Source organism: Didymosphaeria variabile (genome assembly GCF_027946475.1).
Source record: "Didymosphaeria variabile strain IMI 356815 chromosome Unknown scaffold_6, whole genome shotgun sequence".
In the NCBI taxonomy this organism is placed as follows: Eukaryota; Fungi; Ascomycota; class Dothideomycetes; order Pleosporales; family Didymosphaeriaceae; genus Didymosphaeria; species Didymosphaeria variabile.
The window spans coordinates 3,508,569-3,532,112 of NW_026611625.1; the positions used below are offsets into that span (position 1 = coordinate 3,508,569).

The window sequence follows — 23,544 nt, forward strand, 5'->3', positions numbered from 1 at the left end:
TTGTAATTCTTCCACTTGGTATGGGGTGCAAAAATGTATGTGGTGGTAATCATTCAAACAATAGAGACATTATTCCAAGTTCTGTTCGCTAGTGAGCGGTCTCAAAAGGCATTGTTTGACATCCAAATCTGTACCCCACCGGCTGCAATAGTCTTCATTGAAGGGAATCGCCTTGCTCGGAAAGCCAAATGCTTCATTGACCATTGTGGCTGATCAAGACAGGCTGAACGGCAATAAGCTTTCACGTGCTGATAAGGCTCCGGGTGTTACGTAGGTTTCAATTTCCAGGCTAGTATGCAGGGGCCGTGTGCGCAACCCTACTCGTAGCTCCCTCAAGTAGTGCTCAAGTGCCGAGGACAACAAGCCAAGCTCTCACACCACGCACACCGGCCCGCATACGTTAACTTTCGCAAGCACATCTGTAGACACCGTCGCTGCTGCGGTTGCGCAGTTTGTTATAGCCATGGACTCTGCATACGATCACATACAAGAGGAGGCCTACCCCCAGGACCCAGCCCCGCAATCTCAGGCTACCAAAGACACCACCGCGCCCGCATCCAACAACTTCCAAAGCGAGGTACAAGATGCATACAAGGCGATTTCGAGCAGCCCATGGGCCGCACGTCTTGGCGGTTTCCTCGGTACAGTGAAGAAGCAGGTTCGTGGTCTTTCGAGCGTATTAAAGGAAGCTTCCCTAACACATGACAATGATCAGGGCGAGCAATACTACGATGGAGCAAGCAAGCAAGCAACAGCGGGCATTACAAACATCATGAAACATACGCGCAACCTTTCCGTCAACGCCGGCGAAGCTTCGTCTACCGATGCCGAGACCACACCGTCTACGTCCAGAGCCGCCGCCGAGCAAGACCTAGATGCGCACCCCGACCGCCCAGAGTCGCTCCCCGCAGACATTGTTAAGGAAGCAGAGGGCATGTTGAGTCGCTTTCGCGCCGAAGCGGCCAAACGCCTCAAAGACATCGAGAAAGCCGAAGACGCCGCCGACGAAGCCCTTCTGAAGTTCGGCACCAACATCCGCTCCTTCCTCCGCGACGCCGTGACGATTGCGCCGCCCAGCGAAGATGCCTCAGGAAACCCAGGCGCGGTGCTTTTCGAATCGAAGGATAGCTCTGGCAAGAAGGTGGTGCACGCTACGCGTTTCGATGCACAGCTACACGTTATTCATTCGTCCTTGGATTCGTTTCTTAAGGACCCTGTGAGCCCCGAATGGGAAGCTTGGAGGAATGGGTTCAACGTAGAGAAAAAGACGGATGAGATTGCGCAGGACCTGGAGAAGCACGCAGAGCTGAGGACAGCCATGGAGAAATTAGTGCCTGAAAGGGTCGAGTATGGTGCGTTTTGGGAGAGGTACTACTTCTTGAGGCATGTCATTGAGAGTGAGGAGCAAAGGCGGAGGGAGATGCTCAAGGGTATGTCCAATTCGCACCGTGTCTACATTTGTATCGTGAACTAATGTCCCTTAGCATCCGCGCCAACCGAGGAAGAAGTGGGATGGGACGAGGACTCCGAGTCCGATGCTGATGAGACGTCCACTTCTACGCCCCAAGCCGCAAAATCCGCTACAAACCTTGCCGCCTCACAGGGAACGCTTAAACCGGCTGCAGAAGACATGCTGAAGCCTGCGCAACCGCGGCGATCAAACGATGAGAAGAGCGTAGCAGACAGTGATGCGAGCTACGATCTAGTGAGCGGGGCAACAAGCCGTGCACCAGGCAGTCCGCAGGAGAAGAAGAAGGCTGTGACTGAGGAGAGCGACGAGGAAGATTGGGAGTAGCCTTTTTACCAGACGATTGATCGAGCGATTTTATGCGGATATCAGGCGTTTTGGAAGGCTTACGAACCGGCTTCTGTAAATAGCCAGATCAGGCTTGGAAGTAATGTGTGTCAATCTTGATCATTGAGACGACCTTCTGCCAGTAATTCTTACAGCATTTTCAGACACAGAGCGCAAGGACTCCATAGCGAGCTTACGAACGGGTGCAACGCGACACAATGAAGCCACTGACCAAAAATTAGCTCACGAAAATCTTACAGTTTACGTTCGTACCGTAACAATGCGCATATACCAACTTCACAATGCACGCACTCAACTACACCCTACCATAAAACCTGTTTACTCTCCCTACCCGCAGTCGAATCCAACCACGTCCGGACTTCTCACGAATACAAGCAATCTAAAACAAGATTACACAGACAAAAACTACTCCCAGCACGAAATGACGCCACTACCACTTCCACGCAGCCTCGCCCACAACCTCACCGACCTACAAGCCATCGAAGACGCTGCCCATTACCGGTGGAATCCAGCATGGCAATGGCTGCTCGTCGGCTTACTCTTTGTCTGCTTCATCTTCAACACCTTGAAGCCGCTCTTGTTCTCGGATTATCATTTGCAGCGCCACGTACCTGATAAGTGGTTCACATGGATTGCACCGCGCCAGGAGGTGAAGATGTAATAGTGGGGAGCGGATGTGAGGTGAGGCTGTTAGAGAGATGGGCGGCTTTTGGTGAGAGTGTGGAAGGAGTAAGGACATAAGCGAGGTCGGTGAGCGAGCATAGAGGTAAGGATGCTTGCATCGTACCTCCTGTATCCTTCATCAACATAAAGCTTCACAATGAATGATACAATTTCCACATTTTGTAAATCTAATCTAATTTCGATGCATGTGCGCTGCACGGCCGACCCTCGCGCCATACACCCCTAATATTCAATGTTGCATCAATATCTTTCAGTGGATCACCTTCCACCAGTAGCAGATCAGCATTCAGTCCTTCTTCCAGCCTTCCACGATCATCGAATTGGAAGCGCTTCGCAACCAAACTTGTCGCGGATCGGAGGGCTTCTTTAGGTGTCATGCCGACCTTGTTAACAAAGAGGTAGAGTTCTTGATGCATCGAGAGACCAAAAGCCGTGCCCACAGCTGGACCGGCTGCGTCGCTGCCGCTGTTTGGGATCAGTAATTATGAATGAGAATCTCGTTGAGCACTCACCAGAGAATATCTACACCCGCACCTCTCAACATGCGGACGCTCTCATAAGCATACTCCACTTTACCGTGTTGTGCCGCAAAACCCATGCAATTGCACAAGTTGGTCATCTCGCTCTCGCCAATCAGACCCTTCACCCTCGGATCATGTGCAAATCTATCTTGCAGTTCTCTGCCCTCTCCCGTGAGACTCCCCACCGTCGCAAGCGTTGGGTTAAGCCAAGCGTTGCTCTTCTTATATGCATCGACAAGCTCCTGCGTCGGCGGCTGGTCGCACATAGTATGCGTCAACCCATTGACACCCGCTTCCAGCACTTCCAGCGTATCGTTCAAGCTCGTGGCATGCGCTACAGTCAAATAGCCTCTCTTGCTCGCCTCCTCGACGATAATGCGTTGAAGCTCAACACTCGGCTTCGTCAACGGCATCCCCATGCTCGTCCCTGACTCATGCATCAACTTAATGTAATCAGGCTGCATCTCCCTACCCGTCCACTCAAGATACTCAACCACGTTCTCCCTATTCGACAGCTTCGGCCACTTTGCTATCTCCGCCAGCGTCTCCTCGCTCTTATCATGTGCCGTGATAACAGGGATAGGCCATCCGTTCTCAATGGTCGCGGCCTGCCCTGCAGTCTTGTAGGACGCGGTGTCCGGTTCTAGAGCTTGCTTTTTGAGTTTCTGCACGTTGACTAGCTCGTTTTGCATCTCGCAGACGGTGGTGACGCCGAAGCGGAGAGCTTGGGGGAGGGCGACGGGGTTGCCCATGTCGGCGTGGATGTGGCAGTCGATGAGGCCTGGGAGCAGAGTGTGTCCTGGCTTTGAGTATGTTTGGATCGAGAGCTGGGGGATGTTGGATGTGGGACCTATGGCTTTGATTTTCCCGGAGGAGACGTGGATGAAGCCATTTGGGATGGTGTCTTCTCCGGTGAAGATCTGGACATCACAGATTATGAATGAGTTCATTGTATCGGATTTTCTTGTCGTAGTTTCAGCTAATATTGGACGTGGTGCGGAGACTGTTACTAATGAGCGAGCAGTTTGGAGACGATAGTTTAAGTATGATACCCCACGTTGTACCAAGCCTTCGGCCCTACCTGCTTGCTCCGATTCGAAATCCCGTTCAATCAGACATCTCCTTCGTTTTATCGCAACTCCACTTGCCGATCCGTAAGGTGACGGCAACTCCATTTGCCAAATGAGGCTACCGCGGATTGTACAATCTTGTACAATCTCAGCGGTTCCTGCCGGCACCGCAGGAATCAACCATTTCATGTCACTACGTCGCTCCTAGCAATTACGACGCGCCTCCTCGCGCATGCTAATACAAAATATTTACTTCTTTGCCCCTCCCTCCAAGGTTTGAGATAGTGCTCGACGACGGTAGTTGCATCGCGAACGGTTAGCGGCGAAACACGTGGGGAGCCGGCTCCGCTACAGTCGGTCGGGATGTATGCGCACGTTCCTAGGTATTACCAAGGTCGCCGGACCCTTAGCAAGTGCTCTAGTATTCATACACTCCCTGACAAGTAGTGATTCCTTTACTACGGCGAGAAGGTGCAAACGTTGATGCATTAACCTTGGATAGCATAGAGTACGCCGCACACTTCAGCTCACGCACAACCTCAGATGAACATATATGATTCCGATGTAGGGCAGATTTCTACGCGTGGCATAGCGTATTCCTCTCCCCAGCCCGCGTGTCACGTGTGGAGCTGAAGACCCGTAAGAGACCTTGAAAGACCGACGCTGGATACCTATGGTATGTATGGTAGATGCGCGACAGGTGGTAAGCTACGTAGCACCTTGACTACTCGGGCGCACGAGTATGGAAGCACCGTTGTAAGACATATATAGTTCACCCCGCTAATACACGGTCCCTTTCTGAGGGAACCTATGCCTGGGCGATCTCTGTTCGCTCTAGTGGTAGTTCCACGAATCGCTAAGCTCCTGCGGCAAATATAGGTACCGTCGCTGGGTACCTTAATTAATACCGTCATTTTAAGCATCAATTTGCCGTCTTGGCGACCAGAAAGGTCACTTTGCTAACCTACAATCCGCACATCGCGAAGCAAGCTAACATGGTTCAGCTTAGCGCTACATGAACATGGTGCACGTTTGTACTCGAATCTATTGTTCCTATCGCAGGAAGAGGGCGATCGTACTTTATGTGGAAGGACTACAACGAATCCTACAGAATGCCTGCAATAATCGCCAAAAGAGAGTAAGACCTCCTCGCTCGACATTGACCCGCAACGATGTCTTTAAGAATGAACTCTCAATACCCGCCTACTAGGTCGTCGCCTCCCACAACTTGTATCGCACGCCATGAAAGCCCTAGACTTCATGGAAGCCGTCACGGCTCTCTGCGCTCTTTGTCTGACATCTGCTACGCCCATAGCCGCACAAGAACATGCTTTTCATCCTAGAATCGCGGCTCCGGCTGATGCTGCGACAAGGATGCGTGTGCAGTTCTACTCTCCAACTGCTCGAGATCTGCCAGACTCTGATTGGTCAAGGTGGCCGGTATCCGCCTGGGGCTCGACAACCATTAATAACATCACATTCGAGCTGGAGTCTAGCACTACATTGAAGGGCGGAGAGTACAAACAACAATACCGCCGGCCTCTTCCGTCCATCGGCGAACGCCTTGTCAATCAAGGCATAACTACCGAGACTGGTAATGGTACCAATAGTGAGATCACACTTACGATTACTGGACTTCCAGCTGGTAGTCACACTTTGACTACCTGGCATAACACCTGGGAGGGCATCGCTAGTCCAGCCATACTTTCCATCACAGCAGCTGGGAAAAGTGTGGCAAGTGGAATCAATCAGACATCACGGGTGGACAATATATATGAGTCTGGCAACTCTTATATCAAATTCAACGTTGCATCTTCAACAACTGCAGTAGCCATTGTGTACACACCTAGCGGTGGAGATGGTCGCGTCTTCCTCAACGGCATCGAGATCGATGGTCCCTCACTTGTGCAGCAAATCAGTTTCCCCAGCCCGGCGAATAAAGACGAGTGGAACGACTTCGAAGGCACATCTTCACTAGCTGCCTCATGGCGTGCACCATCTGGAGAGTTAGCCCCGTCATACAACGTGTACGTTGGAACCAAGCCTACAAGTCTCGAAAGTGTCGCCACTGGAATTGATACCACAAGTACAACGCTCACTGGTCTGAACACTATGGATACTTTCTATTGGCGCGTTGATGTTGTTGCGGGCAATTCTACATATATCGGACGTGTGTACATGTTCCGTGGTCGGCAGCTTGCGTTTCCAGGAGCCGAAGGTTGGGGACGGTTCGCACGTGGCGGACGAGGTGGACAGGTCGTCAAGGTCACGAGTTTGGCTGACAGCACAGACGAGGGTACGCTTCGTTATGCCCTCACTGTCGCTACAGGCCCTCGTATCGTTATCTTTGACGTTGCCGGTGTCATTACCACGACATCGCGTATGACTATAAACAGCCAGTATATCACTGTCGCGGCTCAAACAGCTCCTGGAAAAGGAATCGTTGTTCAAGGCTATCCCGTAGGCTTGAGTGGTGGCACGGATGTGATCATTCGTCATATGCGGGTTCGCCCAGGCAAAATCTCAGGAGAGACTATCGATGGTATGGGAATGCAGGGATCCAACCACTGCATCTTCGATCGCTGCTCCATCAGCTGGACCATCGACGAGTCTTTCTCGTCTCGTTCTGCCAACAACATCACACTTCAGCGCACCATGATCTCAGAACCACTCAATGACGCAGGCCACAAAAACTATCCAGCGGGCACTCAGCACGGATACGCCGCTAGCATTGGTGGCAATGTGGGATCTTTCCATCACAATCTTATCGCTCACGCGGAAGGCCGCAGTTGGTCTATGGCAGGCGGGCTGAACGACAGTGCCTTCTTTGCCGGAAAGCTTGATATCCGAAACAACGTTGTTTACAACTTCGGTGACAGGACTACAGATGGTGGTGCAAACCAGGCCAACTTCGTTAACAACTATTACAAGCCTGGCCCCAACAGTACGCGAACTTATGACCTCAATGCTCAGTATGAGGATGCCGCCAATGGCGTACAGCAATACTATTGCGCTGGAAACTCCATGGTCGGCAAATTCGACCAGAATTCAACGCAAGTCGTCGACGACGGAACTGGAAAGACTTCGGACGTAGCTTGCACAGCTACTGTTACGAATGGTGGCGTGTCATATCAGAAGTTCTTTAGCTCACCGTAAGTCCTTCATCTGTGTATCCTATTTCATTGCTTTTAGCTGACGCTTCCGGTAGGTTCTTCGAGTCACACGTCGAGACCCAATCCTCGACCGAAGCGTACAAACGCGTCGTATCCGACACTGGCGTCCGTGCGCCTGTAATGGATGACCACGACAAGCGCATTGTGAACGAGACCGTCGCTGGCACGCAGACGTACAAGGGGTCCAAAACCGGCAAAGCGGGAATCATCGACGACCCCGCCGATGTGGGTGGTTTGGAGACTTTCCCCACTGTAACACGTGCTTCGTCCTGGGATGCTGACAACGACGGTATCGCGGACTGGTGGGATGGCAGCACGGGTGGGGAGGGCTACACGGCTATTGAGGGGTACGTTAATTTCATGGCTGAACCGCATGCTTTCGTTAGCCCCGGCAAGAGCGTGACGATGGATCTTATCGCATTGCTGGCTGCTGGATTCAAGAGCCCGACGTTTGCGGTTAGTGGAAGTACGAAGGGAAAGGTAGCGGTCAGTGGAGGCAGCGCGACATATACAGCAAGCTCCGCGGCTGGAATTGATTATATCGATGTGGCCATCGAGGACAGCGAGGGAAGCACTTGGACGCGAAAGGTTGGCATTGCTATTTTTGCAGGAGCGGAGAGCACACAGTAAGATTTGCGTTAGTTGGGCTGCATTCTTATGTCAATACAGTTAGCAAGCCTTTATTGGTTTTAGGGAGCACATGGAACTACTATTTTGGATTCGCCGCGGTCCACTACTCAATTACGTGATGAAATGGCAATCGCTGCAAATGCTATGCTATGGCGCTAATGCCTATGTGACGCTATGCGTTCGTCTTGCACACTCGCTGTTTAAGCACTAGCTTCTTCTTCTTCTTCTTCTTCTTCCCGATCATCGATCGCTTCGTATCCCTCTCTTTCCGGTACCGACAAGGCGATCAGTAGGCCCAACGCGACTAGGAACAATGCACCCGCAACAATGTAAGGAAGACCAAGCCACACCTCATGCTCCTGATTGAGGCCAACAGTATACAGCCAAGCATATATTGGACCGCTGATGGAGCCTCCAATAGCACGCAACATGGTGATAGCCGAGTATAGAATGCTGATATCGCGAGCAGGAACCAGCTCTGTTGCTAAAGAGCGCAGTAGAGAATCCTGGCCTGCTCCCATGGCTAGAATAATGACGCCTAGATTACGGTCAGTGAATGCTCATCACATGTGTTGGTGATGAGACAGTCGCCCACAAGATGAATACGTACCCAAGATAGCTACAGCTACAACAGGTGCAAAGCCCAAGCAGAGCTGTCCGACCGCAAGGGCTACCAGGCTCCATTCTGCGATGTGCTTGTCTTTCATAGCGGGAGAGAGTCTCGGGAAGTGGGCAGACAAGATTATAGTAAGTAGTGGAAGGACAAGCACAAGCATGAGTAGTTCCACACTCATCTCAAGCGAGTTGAGGAAGCTAGCCTACAAGTTGATAGTAAGCGTCCATCAATATTTGATGTATGACGGGTTTGGTAATTGCTTACATCCGAAAAGCTCCAACCGAAGCGCTTTGAGACATAAATGGCCAGCATGAGCGGTCCTGCATCGAAACCCAGCTGGCACAAAAATACCAGTACCAGCATAGCTACTACTTGCTTATTCCCAAGCAGGAGCGTGGCAACTTCCTTCAGAGCCTCAGCCGTACTCTGCAATCTCTTTCTCCACCCTGCAGATTCACCGCCGGCTTCGGCAGGCTTGGTAGCCTCCTCGACAGTCTGGTTCGGTATCATCGCTGCTGTCACCGTGCCAAGGACAAGGCTAACGAGGCCAACTGCCCAAGGCAAGTAATCATTCACCCTCATCATAAGCCCACTAGTAGCATACCCCACAATACTCGCAGCCACACCCGCAGCCCGTGAACGGAAGAACATCCCCGTCCGTTCTTCCGCGCTCACAACATCCGCAATAATCACGTGCAGAAGCGTGACTATAACCGTGAAGCCCCCGCCCACACAGCTGAACACGAAATGCAGCCATATCAACCGGATAGGAAACACATCCGGGAACCACGTCACTAGAAACGGCCACCCGTCTTCCAGCAATACGCCAAACATCGCGATGGCCAGGATGAACGAGTGGCCATAGCGATCCGCCAGCGCGGCGAAAGGTATCGCGAGAACACTCGGAATAATAATCGATAACCGCTCGATACCGCCAAGCAAGGCCAGTTCCTGCTGCACGGGCGCAACCTTGCAGTCGTGAGGGCCCGGCGAGCCATAGTACTGTTGGCAGACGATGGACTCGTAGATCGCGAGGCGGGGTGCAGGCTGGACGGTCTCGCCGAAGAGGAAGAGAAAACAGGTGAGGTAGATGAGAGGGATTGTGTATTTTGTCGTCATCTTGGCTGGCCAAGAGGACTTATGTCCCGGGAGCGGAAAGAAGGGTGAGCCAACGATGTTGTGCGTGTTGAGGTGGAGTCGGAAAAATCTTATCTGATTAGATGGGATGCAGGTCCGGGGGGGGCTGGAAGCGGCTAGGCTGCCGCTGATCTCCTGTGGGTCTTACCTCTAGCAATTAAGTCGCATCGAAGTACTCGCAAAGTCGAGGTGGAAAAGGACAGAGATGCACGTCTGTTCATGACTCTCGATTCGTTTGTCATTGAGTCTCTCAGATACATTCCACTTTGACGATTCTATGAGGATTTGGCATGCTTGTAAGTTGACCATTGCAATTACGTGACTAGAAAGCGGTTCCTATATTTCAGGTCGATGTTGCCTTTATCACCGGAGATGTTGCGCCCTCCTCATCGTGATCATGATACGTATCATGCTCGACTTCGAGACTATGACGGGATTGATAATCCTTGTTGAAGAGCGACTCCATGTCTTCGAGGCTACGCTGGCTAGTCTCGGGATACAAGAGCCCTATTCATCGTAAGTGGTGGTTACACCGTGGGATCCGATTAGAAGACAACTTACAAATGATGATTGCAGAAACTAGATTTGTGCTCATAAAGATGAAGTGCGTCTTAGAACCAATTTTACTCATACCGATAGGCCAAGTCTGGGACGATATGATTGAACCAATAGAACTGCCGGAAGCAGCGATATTCAGCCCGCGAGCTCTAAAGTTGGTTGGAAATATTTCAGAACCATATACCCAAGCAGCCGGACCGAAGCCTATAGAGTAACCGAAAGTGTAGATGAAGATAAACAATATACACACATAGTCAGCCGCGTGATTGATGTTGTTTGGGTATGCCTGTGGCAATGCACCGTTTAACTGCGAACAACTTAGAAACTAATCTGGCATGCATCAGGAAGAGACCTACCAATAGAGCAAAGCTCATAACGAGGCAAGATGCAACTAGTGTCAGTCTCCGACCATATCTATCGACGAGCCAAGTATCGATTACTGTGCACCCAATCTTCAAAGTGCTCTCGATGCCACCAATCATGAGGGTCAACTTGCGCTCGATACCGAGGCTCATGAAGATTGACGGCAGATAGTACTTCATGGAGGTGTTTCCACACATCTGCGCCATGAATTGTAGTAGTGCTGCCCTCCATAGTCGATTAAATAGAGGTCGATTGGTAAAGAGTACAGTCCACCCTTGCTCGGTGGCGCTTCGCCGGTTCTGTACGTCTTGTTCGATCTCCTCGAGTTCGACAACGACACGCTGATCAGTGGGACTTAATGCCCGCAGCCATGCAAGGCTTCTTTTAGCAGCATCAATACGTCCGCTTTCTACAAGCCATCTAGGACTGCACAATTGTCAATGCAAGGTTTCCTGTGCATGGTGAAAGTCATACGTCTCAGGACACAAGAATACTCCAAAGAGGAATACAGCTTCTGGTATGAACTGCAGCGCCATTGAGACACGCCACCCATAGTAAGTTCCACGTGCCGATTCCCAGTGGCTGATACCATAGCCAACCCTGCACACGTCAATTGTGCTGAATACGAGTGGGCCTGTCAAAGGTGCTTACCAGAAAGCGATGGCCAGGCCGGCGACGAGACCAACATGATTGATGACAACGTAACGTCCTCGATGTTTCGCGGGCGAAATCTCACTGTGCATTCGTTAGCAGGTGGTATCGGAAATTGTAGTCGGCGTACCTCTGGTACAGTGGAACCGACGTAGACACAATGGCAAGCCCAACGCCGCATACTATACGGCCAGCTATCATCATTGCTACACCGCCATGTCCTTTTGAAGCTGTTTGGATAGCAGCGCCGACTGCCGTTATCAAAACGCCAGTCGCTGCAGCTACTCTCCTCCCAAACCGATCAGCGAGCGGATGTGACACGAAAAGATAGCTGAGCCACGTGCCAAGGTAGTATATCGAAGTGATAAGGCCGGTCATCGCTTTCGTTGGCTTATGAAGCGATTGTATGAAACCTGGATGGATGTATATAGTGGCCATGATACCTGAATTAGATATTAGTTTCCAGGGAGTACTCTTGCCTGGCAAGGCGTAGGAACGCATAGCCTACCAATGTTGTACCTAAATCCGCGTTAGCCTAGCAAGTTGGAGTATAGTCTCACATACCCCCATGCTAAAGAAGCCAGCCCGAAAAAGAGACTGACGACCAGGATGCGGATGGATGCCTTCTTTGGCAAGTTGGCTGCTGAAGCTGCTGACGAGGTCGCCATTGCGTCAAACTGAGGCGGCAGAAGAGGCTGGCCGCTGCCGGTTCCCGACGTTACTGCGGGTATTAGTGGGACCGAAGAGTCTGATGCTATCTGTATTTGAGGGGGGCTCACACTCAGACTCTTCTGCATTTCGTGTCGAGGGTGGCGTTCGGGTCCTCATGTTCCCCCACGTTTTTTAGTAAGACCGGCAGTTCGGTGACGAATAGCAAGAACCGGGTGGAAGAAGTCAAGATGCAGCGGTCGTATTTCCTCCCTGGCATAGGCTGAAGGGTAGGTTGTGGCGTCCCGGTAACTGTGTCCACGTCCGACGTGGAACACGTGTAGACGCTCGAGGATTCGTTTCAGGTGGACTGGTTAAAGCAAGGTGTGCGACAATCACCCCGCCGCAACCAAGGGTAGCTGCAAGCTGGAGAACTTGCAGTACGTAAACTGTGCATGCCACAATTACGAGCACTCGTGATAGTTTCAATGTTCGTCTACGTCGCACATCGCGACACGCATGCATCAGCTTGTTCAAACGGAAATCCAGTAAAGACAGTTATTCTATCGTATCAAGCGGATCGAGCAGTGCTGGTGGCAGTGCGAAGGACGAGGGGTGGTATGAGGAAATGCCACGCCTGTTCGAGCCTAGTCTGCGTCTTTCATCCCCGCTCTCTTTACGTCGCGTCTTCCTCCCCTAAATTCGAGTTCCGCAACAAATCGGCTCATGGATAGATCTTTCTGCCTCGAACCTAAATCGCATTTTGTGTATCTTGCATAGGCCGCATCGCAAACAGTGGAACAAGTGTCGGGTCCCAAACTCCAATCCTGACATGCCCGCTCACACAATCTACACGTCTGTTTCTGCCTCGGTGGTCATATGCTAAGAGATAGTGAGCTGCTTGGCAATTGATCATCATGGCTAATTGCATTGCGGAGCAGGGACAGGGTGTTACACGAGCGAATCGGCGCCTCCCCCGGAACAGCCCCTCGGCCAATGGCATCTACCATGTCATCTTCCGTGATACATGATCGCCCGGCTCCTGCCCAGTTCAATCTACCTTTAACTCCAGTTAATTGGGATCATTGCACAAGATTGGAGCGGTGCGGAGCATTGGAAAGGCACTTGGCTCGGTCAGTTCAGGACAATTAAGATGGTGAAATCGCCATGTAGTCTGTGCGAGTCCAACCGGGTAAGAGTGAGGCTCAAAAGCGCTGCGTCACTCCTGCAAGGGATGGTCGTGCCTTCTCACCGAGCGTCGCCATTCTGAACAACTTTGGCATGTATCATGGCCGAGAGCAAGTAGCCGCTCAACCTCCGATCCGCTCAGATATCCTACTCCGATGAGCGAACCATATTGATAGTCAGCCACTATGAGCGACAGGGCAGGCGCTGAAGGGGCCAGGTTGCTGGAAGGTGCGTTCCTCCAGCCATTTCCAGCATGTATACCTGCTGATGCATTTCCACCGCAGCAGGACACCAAGGCGAGAAAGCTCTTGACTCCCTGGGGATCGAAGTAAGTGGCCACGAGATATTGATGTCACTCGAAACATGCTGAACCTGGCACGAAGGACAGTGTTGTGGAAAAGAAGGTCACCTGGCGAAGCCTACCACAGAAGAAACAGCTGCTGTTGTTGGCACTATGTCGTCTCTCCACGCCACTCTCGAATGCATGTTTGCTGCCATATCTCTACTACCTAGTTAAATCGATACTGTCGGACCCAGACCATCCATCGGCACCGCAGCAGATCTCGCGTTTGACCGGTCTGTTGGTCGCCGCATACCCACTAGGTCAGATGTCGACATCCATGATCTGGGGTCGATTATCGGATGAATATGGCCGCAAGCCAGCTATTCTTCTGGGACTATCGATCAGTGTCGTCGCAAACCTGGCCTTCGGTTTTTCGAGAACGATAGGGATGCTGCTGTTCTGGCGGGTGTTGGCCGGAATGGCAAATGGAATGCTGGGCGTGATGCGGACAATGACCGCTGAAATTGTGAAAGAACGGAAGTATCACACTCGGGCTTTCCTAGCCTTGCCGGTCGTGTTCAATTCGGGGCGCGTTGCGGCATTGGCAATTGGTGGTTGTTTAGCGGATCCAGTAAAGAACATTCCGTGGTTGTTTGGCCCTTCAGGCTTATTAAACTTTTACCATCAACCAGACGGTGTGAGTACTCCTAATCATGGCATCCCTGCCTGCATTCACTGAACATCTTTGATATAGGTTGCCTGGGCACTCAAGTATCCATATGCTCTCCCGGCGCTGTTCAACGGAGCTGTTCTAGCTATCTGCCTAGTATTTGCTGCCCTCTGGCTTAAAGAAAGTCTGCCTTCAAGAGAAAATAGCTGGGACCCTGGGCTGGTGGTTGGCAGGATCATCTCCGACCTCATCACCAAAAGGATACGAAGAGTTGGTTCCGGCTATTCCTCAATCCAGGTTGAAGAATTCCAACCGCTAACGGCCGATGTAATGATCACTGAACCTGCCTCGGGGTCGTCGACTCCGACTCAAGATGAAGGTGCCTCACGTAAGTCTCGGCGTCGTGGCATCTGGACACGTCCTCTTCTCAAGACCCTCCTTGCTTTTGGTCTGCTCCCACTGCATAACGCGACCTTCCTCCACATATTTCCGGTATTTCTAAGCATGCCTACGTCTCCAAATGCGAACTCTACGATTCTTCACTTTACCGGCGGCCTGGGTCTCGCCTCGCCTACCGTTGGTCTTTATCTCGCCACATTCGGCATTTGTGGAATCCTTCTTCAGCTATTCATTTACCCGCGCATCCAGAGACATGTCGGCAATCTCGGCGTCTTCCGTATAGCGAGCTCTATTTTCCCTACTGCATATCTACTCGCACCATACCTGGCTCTACTCTCGGGACACAAAACCGCTAAATGGGTTGCGATGGCCGCAGTCCTGTTCTTACAGGTCATGGGAAGGACGATGGCTATGCCTAGCAGCGTCATTCTCCTCACGGAAGCTGCGCCACGAAGAAATGTATTGGGAACCGTGCATGGCGCTGGTAGTACCTTGAGCGCACTTTCAAGCGCGATAGGCCCTGTCATCGGCGGCATCATTCTGGCGAAAGGCATCGACATTGGCGCTATTGGTCTTGTTTGGTGGAGCTGGCTCTTACTTGTCGCACTTGCAGCCTTTGGCTGGAGTTTTGTCCTAAACAAGATGGAAAGGGGTGAAGGAGCTAAGCTTCTAGCCCAGCTCGAGTGAGCGAGATCAGCCTAGCTAATGTGGTCAGTGCTCTTCCAGTATATACTGCACAAGCTCTGTTTCTTGGTACGACCATATTTTAGTAGAGGTACTATCACTACTATTGCTCTCATTCTGGCTTCACACTGTGCTTCAATGCCAGGTCCCATTCATCGTTAATGTCGCAATGTATCTCACTAATGATGGCCGATAAAACTACGTTTACATAAGCGCGTCATTTCTGGTAGATGGGAACTCTGTCATTCAAATCTCTATATATGCCTAGCAGAAAGGTAAGTATAGAACCGCGATAAAGAAGCGCAGCTATACCAACTCCGAAGCGCATTGATCACCCGAGTCCACAAGCTGACCATAGCGCCCGTGCTATTTGAACTCTTGACGATTAAATTGAAAGGTTGCTTGATCCTGGGTTGTATCATCTCCACGTTTAGTAGCGAGCACTAAATTCAAGAAAAGTGGCGCAAGGAATAGTAAGTCATCAGGGTGGATACGTGATGAATTGTGCTTTCCAGGCACGTGGCAACCGTTCAGGTACAAGAGCACGGGTACTCTATCAAACCATCTTCTTCGGCTGTTCCCTCTTCGTCTATCAAGCCGTCTTCCTCGGCCTTGGGATATAACGTGCAGAGCTCTCCATCTAATAAGCCTTCTTCTTCCCTTCAACCAACCTCTTTAGCGATCTCGTCTTCATCGGTCAAGAAGATTCCTTCAACCCCGGGTATAACGTCCCGAGCAGCACCTCGGTGAAGCCGTCTTCTTCAGCCATCAGCTTTTCTTCAGTGAAACAGTCATCTTCGACGCCAGGCTACAACATTCCAAGCTCCTCTGCTCCGAGCACATATCATAGAATATTGGATTGGCTTTCGACTCAGTGGTGGATGGTCCTCTGTAAATGCACTCGCGCCTGTAGTCGTTTGCTACTCTTTTCCCAGAGCCATGGAAACTTCGATTCGTATGTCTTGTGTATACTCACAAACCGTTCTTCTAGTATCTGTTTTCAGGACATCATTTCATCTATATATACTATTTAGACGTCTTCAATAACGTTGCACAAACGGCTTTTCCTGCTGGTAGACGGCTGTTGGTCTTTGTGGGTCTCACTGTGCACTCGCTCATGGAGTGAAAGCGCACATGCACGCAGGCAACCTTCAGCGTGCGCGCAAGCAGGGATGTGACCCGCCGGAGATAGGCTCACAATGTTGAGATGCATTGCAGCTGGGAGCTGATCCAGTCGGCGTGAATGGAGCATGTGCGGGCGGGTAGTCGCAGACGACACGGCGCGTTTCAAGCAGCGGCGACGAATCAAAGCGTCACAGTGCGTTAGTCATCGGAGCTTGGCGGGAGCTTGGCGTCATCGACCCCTGCGACTATTCCAAGGTTATCTCCAAGCCCAAGCAGCCATATCACTGACCTGCAGCCACATCTTCTGCGCGCCTCTTACTTTGTACAATATCCTGTTGTTTCTCCCACCTGCGGATCCCTGTTACTGCTTGCGAACCGCAATAGCCAATAATGGATTGCATCCCTGTACCAATCATTTGCTTCCAATGCGGGACGTACGCGAGATCCCGCTCTTGAAATGTACCTCACCGAGACTGACAGACATTCAGGGACCAGAATCCTTGTCATTGTAAAGTAGTCGGGCCTACGATTGGTTTCGTTGTGACTGTCGGCATGGCGGTGCGTACCCGTTCTCCCGTCTCAAGAGCGCACGGTCCCGACATGTTGCTTATACTACGAATAGATCGTGTGTTGGCCAGCGAGCCTTTTCTGCTGCTGCTGCGCAACGGATACAGGAAAGAAGTGAGAGGTCTGTCGAGCAGAAGCTGATTGGTGCTGACAATGATAAGGGTGCTGGCACTTCCCGTGGATACGGGCAATTCCATCTCTAATGCCATCCCGATATGACGAAGTGAGAACTCAGCGCGAGCTCGGCCTGAGAAGCGACCCGGAAGCACGGTAGCCAGGAGCTTCGGAACACACACGATCTCAAGGCCCTTGTTCGGGCGCTTTAAGTAATTAATGCTCTTTCCTAATGAAGGCGTTTGTTATGGTAAGGCTCAGCGTCACCGGGTCGGTGCATTGCGTTGTCACGTGATCTACATATTTCTTTTAGCTCTTTACGCTCATGCATGTCTCATTCAATTCACTCTATCACAGTTGTGTTAAGAAGGCCACATTAGCAACAGCTAGCTTCTTCTTCTCATGCCAGCTTTCCCAGTTTTCACCTTTTCTCTCTTACCTCTACAGCGGCAGAGTTCGACGACACTTGGCGGTCTCCTTGGACGTGAAGGTAGCTGCACAGCCAGTAGCCCTTTTCACGGCCGCTTAAGGTAAGTCGCGTTGTTGCTCCCCAGAAACTAGTCGCCCACATATACACTGTCCTTCACCCACTCACGCAACCGGGGCAACGCCCCCGTTGGCGACGAGTCACCACAAACACTCCGTCGCGTGCTTTTTCGGGTCAGACTCAACACTCATTTCCTTTGTTTATCATCCACGCCAATTCAAAGTAGCCCAGATGGCGTCGTGGCCACCTGGTTTACGAATTGGAGCGGAGCCCTCTGCAGCCCTGTCTCATCCCATCACCCCGAACACAAGCGATCCTTTTTTCTTGCATGATGCGGACTTTGACCATGATTTAGGCAAAGAGGAACTAGACTATTCAAGAGCCAAGGTCTTGGAGGCCATGAGCTCTGGAGTTCGAATCCAGCTCGACGACCCGCTCCCCGTTTTTCTCAGGTTCACAGATAGCGGCCGCGTCGAAAATGGCCTCTACCCTCCAGAATTCTACGAGTATGCTGACGACCTGCGTACCCCCTGTACGTGGAAAGAGTGTCGGGACGCCATCGACAGCTTCGAGTGGGGAGGGCCCACCTTGGGGTTACAGCAGGAACAAGTCAAAGCCTATGGCGAGGAGCAACTCTTGACACCCGCGGTTGAGGATTCGCAAGCAGATACTCTGCTGTCGGATGCCGCATCGCAAACTCTCCCGCACAGCGCGTCCCCAAGGGTCGACAACACCGAAGCAGAGCTGGCTGTCGACGAAGGGTTCATACACGCGGGACCAACAACGGGTGCTCTGATATCCGAATCTTCACCGCGGTCTTTGCATCGCGCAGAGCTAGCTGTTCCGACCCTGCCGTTTCCAGCAGACCCAACACCACTTGAAGCCTCTGAGGATCGCATAGAGAGCTCAACGCCACGTATCGAGGGCCCACCACCGAAGGCCGTCGTTGCCCCAGGAGTAATCATCTCTACAAGGTCGCTCGAAGCTGCTGATTCCCGCGACCCGATTGCATATCAATCAGTATCAAGCCCGCTACTTGGCGATGCGGTCGAGGCAGACTCGATGCTGCCGCGTGAAACCTCCGCGGAGAAGGCATCCGGTGTCAAAGACATACAGGGGACGATTGAGGGAGACGCGAAGCTGCTCGTGCAGGTAAGTAACACCTTGTCATCTTCGGAAACTTGAGTGCTGTGTGCCCTTACATAACCTACACCAGGTTCGTTGGCATATCCAGACTACTATCCTGGTACTGTGTTTTTGATGCTGTTACTAACATCACGTTAGTCCGCTGTTCCGGAGGAAGAATCCATCTCTCTGCCACACATAGCTGACCGGGCCGCTACACCAAGTAACACAGCAGTGGCACAACTCTATGTTGATAGGCCAATCGAAGGACAGATGCCGAACGACGAAGGAACTCTCGGGGAGGTTCAGCCTCAGACCAATACTGCTGCTGATGAAACCGATGTGAACGACCTTGGCAGTCTTTTCGACTGTAATGGGGAGGAGCCTGGACAGATTGAACAGCAACATGGTCAAGACACCGACGCCATCCACCCACGCACCGAAACTGCTGAGCCAGTAGACATACCCGCCCAGGCCTCACCAGCAAATACACACATCGCTGCGAACAGCAGCACTGAAATAATCTCGACCGATACACCGATCCAGCCATCGTTACACGATGAGGTCGCAGCCCAAATACTGGAGCACTTCAACTCGATGGACCAAGAAAGCCCATCCGGAACACTGTCGGAGGAGCATACCAGTGAGCTACAGAACTCGACTGAGGTTCTGGCACTTCCATCGACTTTAGCTGTGTCAGCGACTGAATATGGTTCAAAGGCTTCAGACGAGGCTGAGGTGGACGCCGAGAGTGTTGGCGGTCCTGCCGCAAACGAAGTATTGCTCGTGGAGTCGGTGCAGGACGAAGCACCATCTAGCCCTCCTGAGGTCGACCCACAGTTGCTGCAACATAACGTTGCAGAGCAAGGAATGTCTACTGATGTGGGGCTCACGGGGGATATTAACATTAGTGATGAAAATCACAAGGTGGATGCCGACAGCACTGGAGGTTCTACCGCAAACGAATCATCGCTCGTGGAGTCGTTGCAGGACAAATCGCCATCTGACCCTCCGGGGGTCGACCCACAGTTGCTGCAGCCTGGCCTTCTGGAGCAGAGATTGTTTACTGGGGTGGGGCTGGCGGAGGATGTCAATATGAGTGGTAGAAACGATGAGGTGGATGGCGACAGCATTGCGGGTTTTGCCGCAGAGGGATCATCGCTCGTGCCGTCATTGCGAGACGAAATGCCCTCTAGCCCTACTAAGGTTGACCCAGAGTTACCGCAGCATGACGTTCCAGAGCAGGGAGCGTCCACTGAGGTATGGCTCACGCAGGACGTCAACATCAGTGCTAAACACGATAAGGTGGACGTGGATGTCCAAATCGGCTCGAATATTGCGTTACAAGACATTCCTCCAGTACCATTCTTTCAAAACAAGTCACTCTCTATGACCCCCAGCAGCGAAGTCGAAGCACCACAGCAGAAGAGTTTTGAGCAAGAATCGTGCAGCGAAACGATAAAGGCTGAGCATTATCATATGGGTGTTCAAGGCGATGAGATGGACCTGGCCGTCGGAAGCAACTCTGGTTCTACCTCAAAACATGCAGACGAGTGGCCGTCATCACCAGACGAACCGGAGCTTAGCGATCCCCCAAAGGACACACAGTTGCCGCAGCAGAAAAATCTCAAGCAAGCGTTACTATCGTCTGAGGGAATGGAAACTCCGAAGGATAACCACGATGCTGACGAAATTGGTCCCATGACTAAATCTGAAGAGGTCGAAGTATCCGGTGAAGAGATCCGCGCTTCAAACTCACCAGAACGCAAGAAACAACGCAGTCCCTTCACGCTCAAGATCAAGTCCCAGATCTGGAATGTTGCACCGCGCGACGGCGCCAACGACGACGCAAGCGCTGTAGAAGATACAGCTATGGCATCGATACCAACATCAGGAAATGCGATAGCCGAGCTACAGGAACCTGACGATATGGTGGACTTTTCCGAGACAGAATCTTCAGACGGCAGCGGAAGCTCTGCAGATCTTTCTCCGCCTGAGAAGACGCCCAGTAGACCTTCCGTGTCAGTTGAGGAGTCGCCTAGTTTACCTTCCTTGCCACTTGAGGATGGAACCCTTGCAGACTCAGAGGAAAGGACACCTCAGCCTTTGCTACTTGGGCTAGAAGAGCATGCCGCCGCTGCGTCTTCTTCTACAATAGCACCGTCGATCCCTACTGCGATGAACATTCCTCAACATGATCAGAGTTCGCCATGGGCAGGAACAATGTTGGAGCAACAGCTCGACTTGCCTCCGTCGCCATACGAATCAGAACCAGCCACACGTGCGCTACCTGTCGAGACGTGTGATCCGGAGTCAGATGCTTCTCTTGGCGCGAACGCATCTATCAAGGTTGGTTTACAGGCAGCACCCGCAGATGCGCATCTACCGGTACCAAAGCAGGACACACCGCGTGAAACGCCCGAACCTCGTTCCGTTCCCGCAAACGATGAGTCAACGGTTTCGTCTGACCTTTCCGACCTCAATGAGCTGATCGAGACCAAGTTTGGGCAGAGTACTCCTAAATCTGTGCCCAGGAAACGAACGCGCCCAGCTACAACCGAAAAAGCAAGGGCTATTCCTGACGCTACTGTAGAGTATGAGCCAGAGGAGAGTTCGGGATCAGACTACGAAGCTCCCACTAGGAAGAAACAAAAAAATGTGGCCTTTCAGACATCGAGTAGTGCGTCCCGTAGTAAAGGTAAAACTAAGCTACCTGCACCGTCCAAGGGTCGAAGAGGAAAGAAGGCGACTCAGCAGGTTCTGGAGGAGGAAGTAGTAGACCGGGAAGACACTGAGTCTTCAACGGTACGTGCCCCCTTACATTTCTGACAAATCCAATGAAGGCAAACTAACCCTGCTGCAGGACGATGAAGAGGAACAGACCACCTCCACCCAAAATGGTGCGTCTCCCGCCGCCAATGAGACTTCTCCAAACCGTCCCGTCTACTGGGCTCTCGAAACTAACTACGGTAAGAGAGTAACACGAGGGGATGCACATAATGGAAGAGTCGGAAACCCTGCTAATACGACCCCCGTGCAAGGAGCCGTACAAACAGTCGACGAAGAAGAGATTCTCGTGGATGCAGAGCCGGATGGTACCATCGATTCTATATCGAAGGCTAAAGGGAAGGATAAAGCAGCAACACCCGCGAAGGTACCAAAGACGCCGAACACCGCCGTCAAGACAACACCGCGGACGACTCGAGCAAAAACATCGGCTAGAGCAGCTGGGCTGAAGACTCCTAACGCGGGCCCCAGTAACACATCTGAAGCTGCAACCAAGAGGGGCAAGTTCGGCTTCAAGATGCCGAACGGTCGCAAGCGCAAGGCCACCGAGGCGGCTGACGAGCCGATGCAGCCGTCCTCGGCATCCTCGGGACAGGCCTATACGCAGCGGCAGACGAGGCAGGCGTCCGCGGCACAGGAGGAGCAGCAGCGACAGATGGAGATGGAGACGAATGTGGCGAAGAGGACGAGGGGCGCAAGGAGGAGTCTGCCATAGACGGTACACAGTCAGTCAGTCATAGTCTGTGCTCAAGGCGGTGAAAGCTTTGGTGTTGGAGTCTCTGGGGCGGTATGACTTTACGAAACATGATTTATGAGGCGGCTCTTGCTTTTCTTGGGCGTTGTATACCCTGGGCATGGCATCGCTTGCGCGGTCGCAGGCTTGGTCTTGGAGGCTCTTTGAATAGGGTAATAGTCAGATTTGGATTGGCAGACAGGTAGGATGGATAGAACTGGGGCTGGGAATTGTAACGTGTATCGGATGTAGCGTTCCACTGTTGTTCTGGGCCTGAGGTCGAGATCACAGGTTTTGAGGGTGGATGCTAGTCACGATAAAACTGGGTTTACTCCGCGTCTCTGCACCATTTTACAGTATCTGTAACGCTACTCCTACAACAGCTGCCTATCTATATCTTACTAGTAACGGTACCCTCCCCCTTCTCTAACAGCCCACATATCCAGTCTGCCGATTTCTCCACCATCGCCTGCGGAAACGCATGTCCCACGCCATCAAACAAAACATCCTCGAACGTCACGTCTAGGCTCGGCTCCTCATCTAGTGCCCGCGTGAACACGTTCAGGAAAGCTTCGCCCGTCGCATACGGAACAAGCTTATCATCCTTACCGCTCAAATTCAGCATCCGCTTTCCATGTAGCCGCTCGCGTAGAAGCACTTTCATCCTGTCCGTCGCCGCTTTGCCGACTTCGGGGTCGGCCCCCGTAGGATTGAAGTGTCCCGGTAGCAGGAGTCCTGCAGGATCGTACTGCGCAATGGCATCTTGCAGCGCGCGGGGGAAATCTGCGCTACCCAGGAACGCAGCGCCCGGGGGTGTGCTCGACGTGTACGAGTCCAGCTTGGAGAGACGCGCGCGATCGGCCATGAGGCGAGTGTAGTCGGGACATCCGATGCCTACTACCGCAGCGGTGATACGAGGCTCGGCGAGTATGCAATGCCAGGCAGCGTGGCCGCCAAGCGATATGCCGAGGACGAAGTGCTGTGTAATCTGGGGCGAGGACGGCGAAGTAAGCACATACGACGTGAGGTGGTCCATGATCTGGCTGGTGTCTGTCGCGGTGCCGTGGATGCAGCCGAACATGTCCTGTGCGTGGCGCGGGTTGCCTTGTCTCCATGCCTCATTGTGCAGCTTGTCCACTAAGCGGGTGCCGTGGTTGCGCTGGTCGAACGAGACGGCGATGAGGCTTGGGGGGTTCTTGCCTGCACGTCCGGAGTGTATGCGGGCGTTCCAGGCGGATATGATTGCGGTGGCTATCGGCGCCATCTTCTCGGCGGTCTGGAGGCGCGGATGGAGGAGCCATAGGCAGGCGACGGTGGAGGTTGCGGGGGGTAGCTCGGAGAGGCCGTGGACGTGGGTGACGATGCCGGCGATGGTGTAGGTTTGTATGGAGATGGCGGGTAGGTCGGACGGGTTGCCCTCGAGAGGGTTGTTTGTTGTTGCCATCGTGGGATTGGGCTCAGATGCTGGATGCTGTCATAGTAAGTCGGATGGTCAGTTGGACACGACTGAAGACA

At 52.3% G+C, this 23,544-nt stretch overlaps 7 protein-coding genes across 7 annotated transcripts; 3 read left to right on the forward strand and 4 right to left on the reverse strand.

Moving 5' to 3' along the window:
- Positions 1-463: 463 nt before the first annotated feature.
- N0V89_009067 (uncharacterized protein) lies at positions 464-1,795 on the forward strand (the record flags this gene model as incomplete). The annotated part of the gene is made up of 2 exons (XM_056217820.1): positions 464-1,430; positions 1,485-1,795. The coding sequence occupies 2 exons, from the start codon at positions 464-466 to the stop codon at positions 1,793-1,795; spliced, it is 1,278 nt and encodes a 425-aa protein (XP_056069376.1).
- Positions 1,796-2,667: 872 nt separating this feature from the next.
- N0V89_009068 (uncharacterized protein) lies at positions 2,668-3,971 on the reverse strand (the record flags this gene model as incomplete). The annotated part of the gene is made up of 2 exons (XM_056217821.1): positions 2,668-2,965; positions 3,013-3,971. 2 exons carry the CDS (start codon positions 3,969-3,971, stop codon positions 2,668-2,670), a joined length of 1,257 nt encoding a protein of 418 aa, XP_056069377.1.
- Positions 3,972-5,333: 1,362 nt separating this feature from the next.
- Positions 5,334-7,894, forward strand: N0V89_009069 (uncharacterized protein; the record flags this gene model as incomplete). The annotated part of the gene is made up of 2 exons (XM_056217822.1): positions 5,334-7,243; positions 7,300-7,894. The coding sequence occupies 2 exons, from the start codon at positions 5,334-5,336 to the stop codon at positions 7,892-7,894; spliced, it is 2,505 nt and encodes an 834-aa protein (XP_056069378.1).
- A 200-nt stretch (positions 7,895-8,094) lies between these two features.
- Positions 8,095-9,629, reverse strand: N0V89_009070 (uncharacterized protein; the record flags this gene model as incomplete). The annotated part of the gene is made up of 3 exons (XM_056217823.1): positions 8,095-8,432; positions 8,505-8,712; positions 8,775-9,629. The coding sequence occupies 3 exons, from the start codon at positions 9,627-9,629 to the stop codon at positions 8,095-8,097; spliced, it is 1,401 nt and encodes a 466-aa protein (XP_056069379.1).
- A 361-nt stretch (positions 9,630-9,990) lies between these two features.
- Positions 9,991-11,657, reverse strand: N0V89_009071 (uncharacterized protein; the record flags this gene model as incomplete). Its single annotated transcript, XM_056217824.1, has 6 exons — positions 9,991-10,154; positions 10,209-10,512; positions 10,562-10,994; positions 11,043-11,168; positions 11,220-11,303; positions 11,350-11,657. The coding sequence occupies 6 exons, from the start codon at positions 11,655-11,657 to the stop codon at positions 9,991-9,993; spliced, it is 1,419 nt and encodes a 472-aa protein (XP_056069380.1).
- Positions 11,658-17,615: 5,958 nt separating this feature from the next.
- Positions 17,616-22,011, forward strand: N0V89_009072 (uncharacterized protein; the record flags this gene model as incomplete). Its single annotated transcript, XM_056217825.1, has 3 exons — positions 17,616-18,536; positions 18,669-21,314; positions 21,373-22,011. The coding sequence occupies 3 exons, from the start codon at positions 17,616-17,618 to the stop codon at positions 22,009-22,011; spliced, it is 4,206 nt and encodes a 1,401-aa protein (XP_056069381.1).
- Positions 22,012-22,420: 409 nt separating this feature from the next.
- On the reverse strand, positions 22,421-23,473 carry N0V89_009073 (uncharacterized protein; the record flags this gene model as incomplete). Its single annotated transcript, XM_056217826.1, has 1 exon — positions 22,421-23,473. The coding sequence occupies one exon, from the start codon at positions 23,471-23,473 to the stop codon at positions 22,421-22,423; it is 1,053 nt and encodes a 350-aa protein (XP_056069382.1).
- Positions 23,474-23,544: the final 71 nt, after the last annotated feature.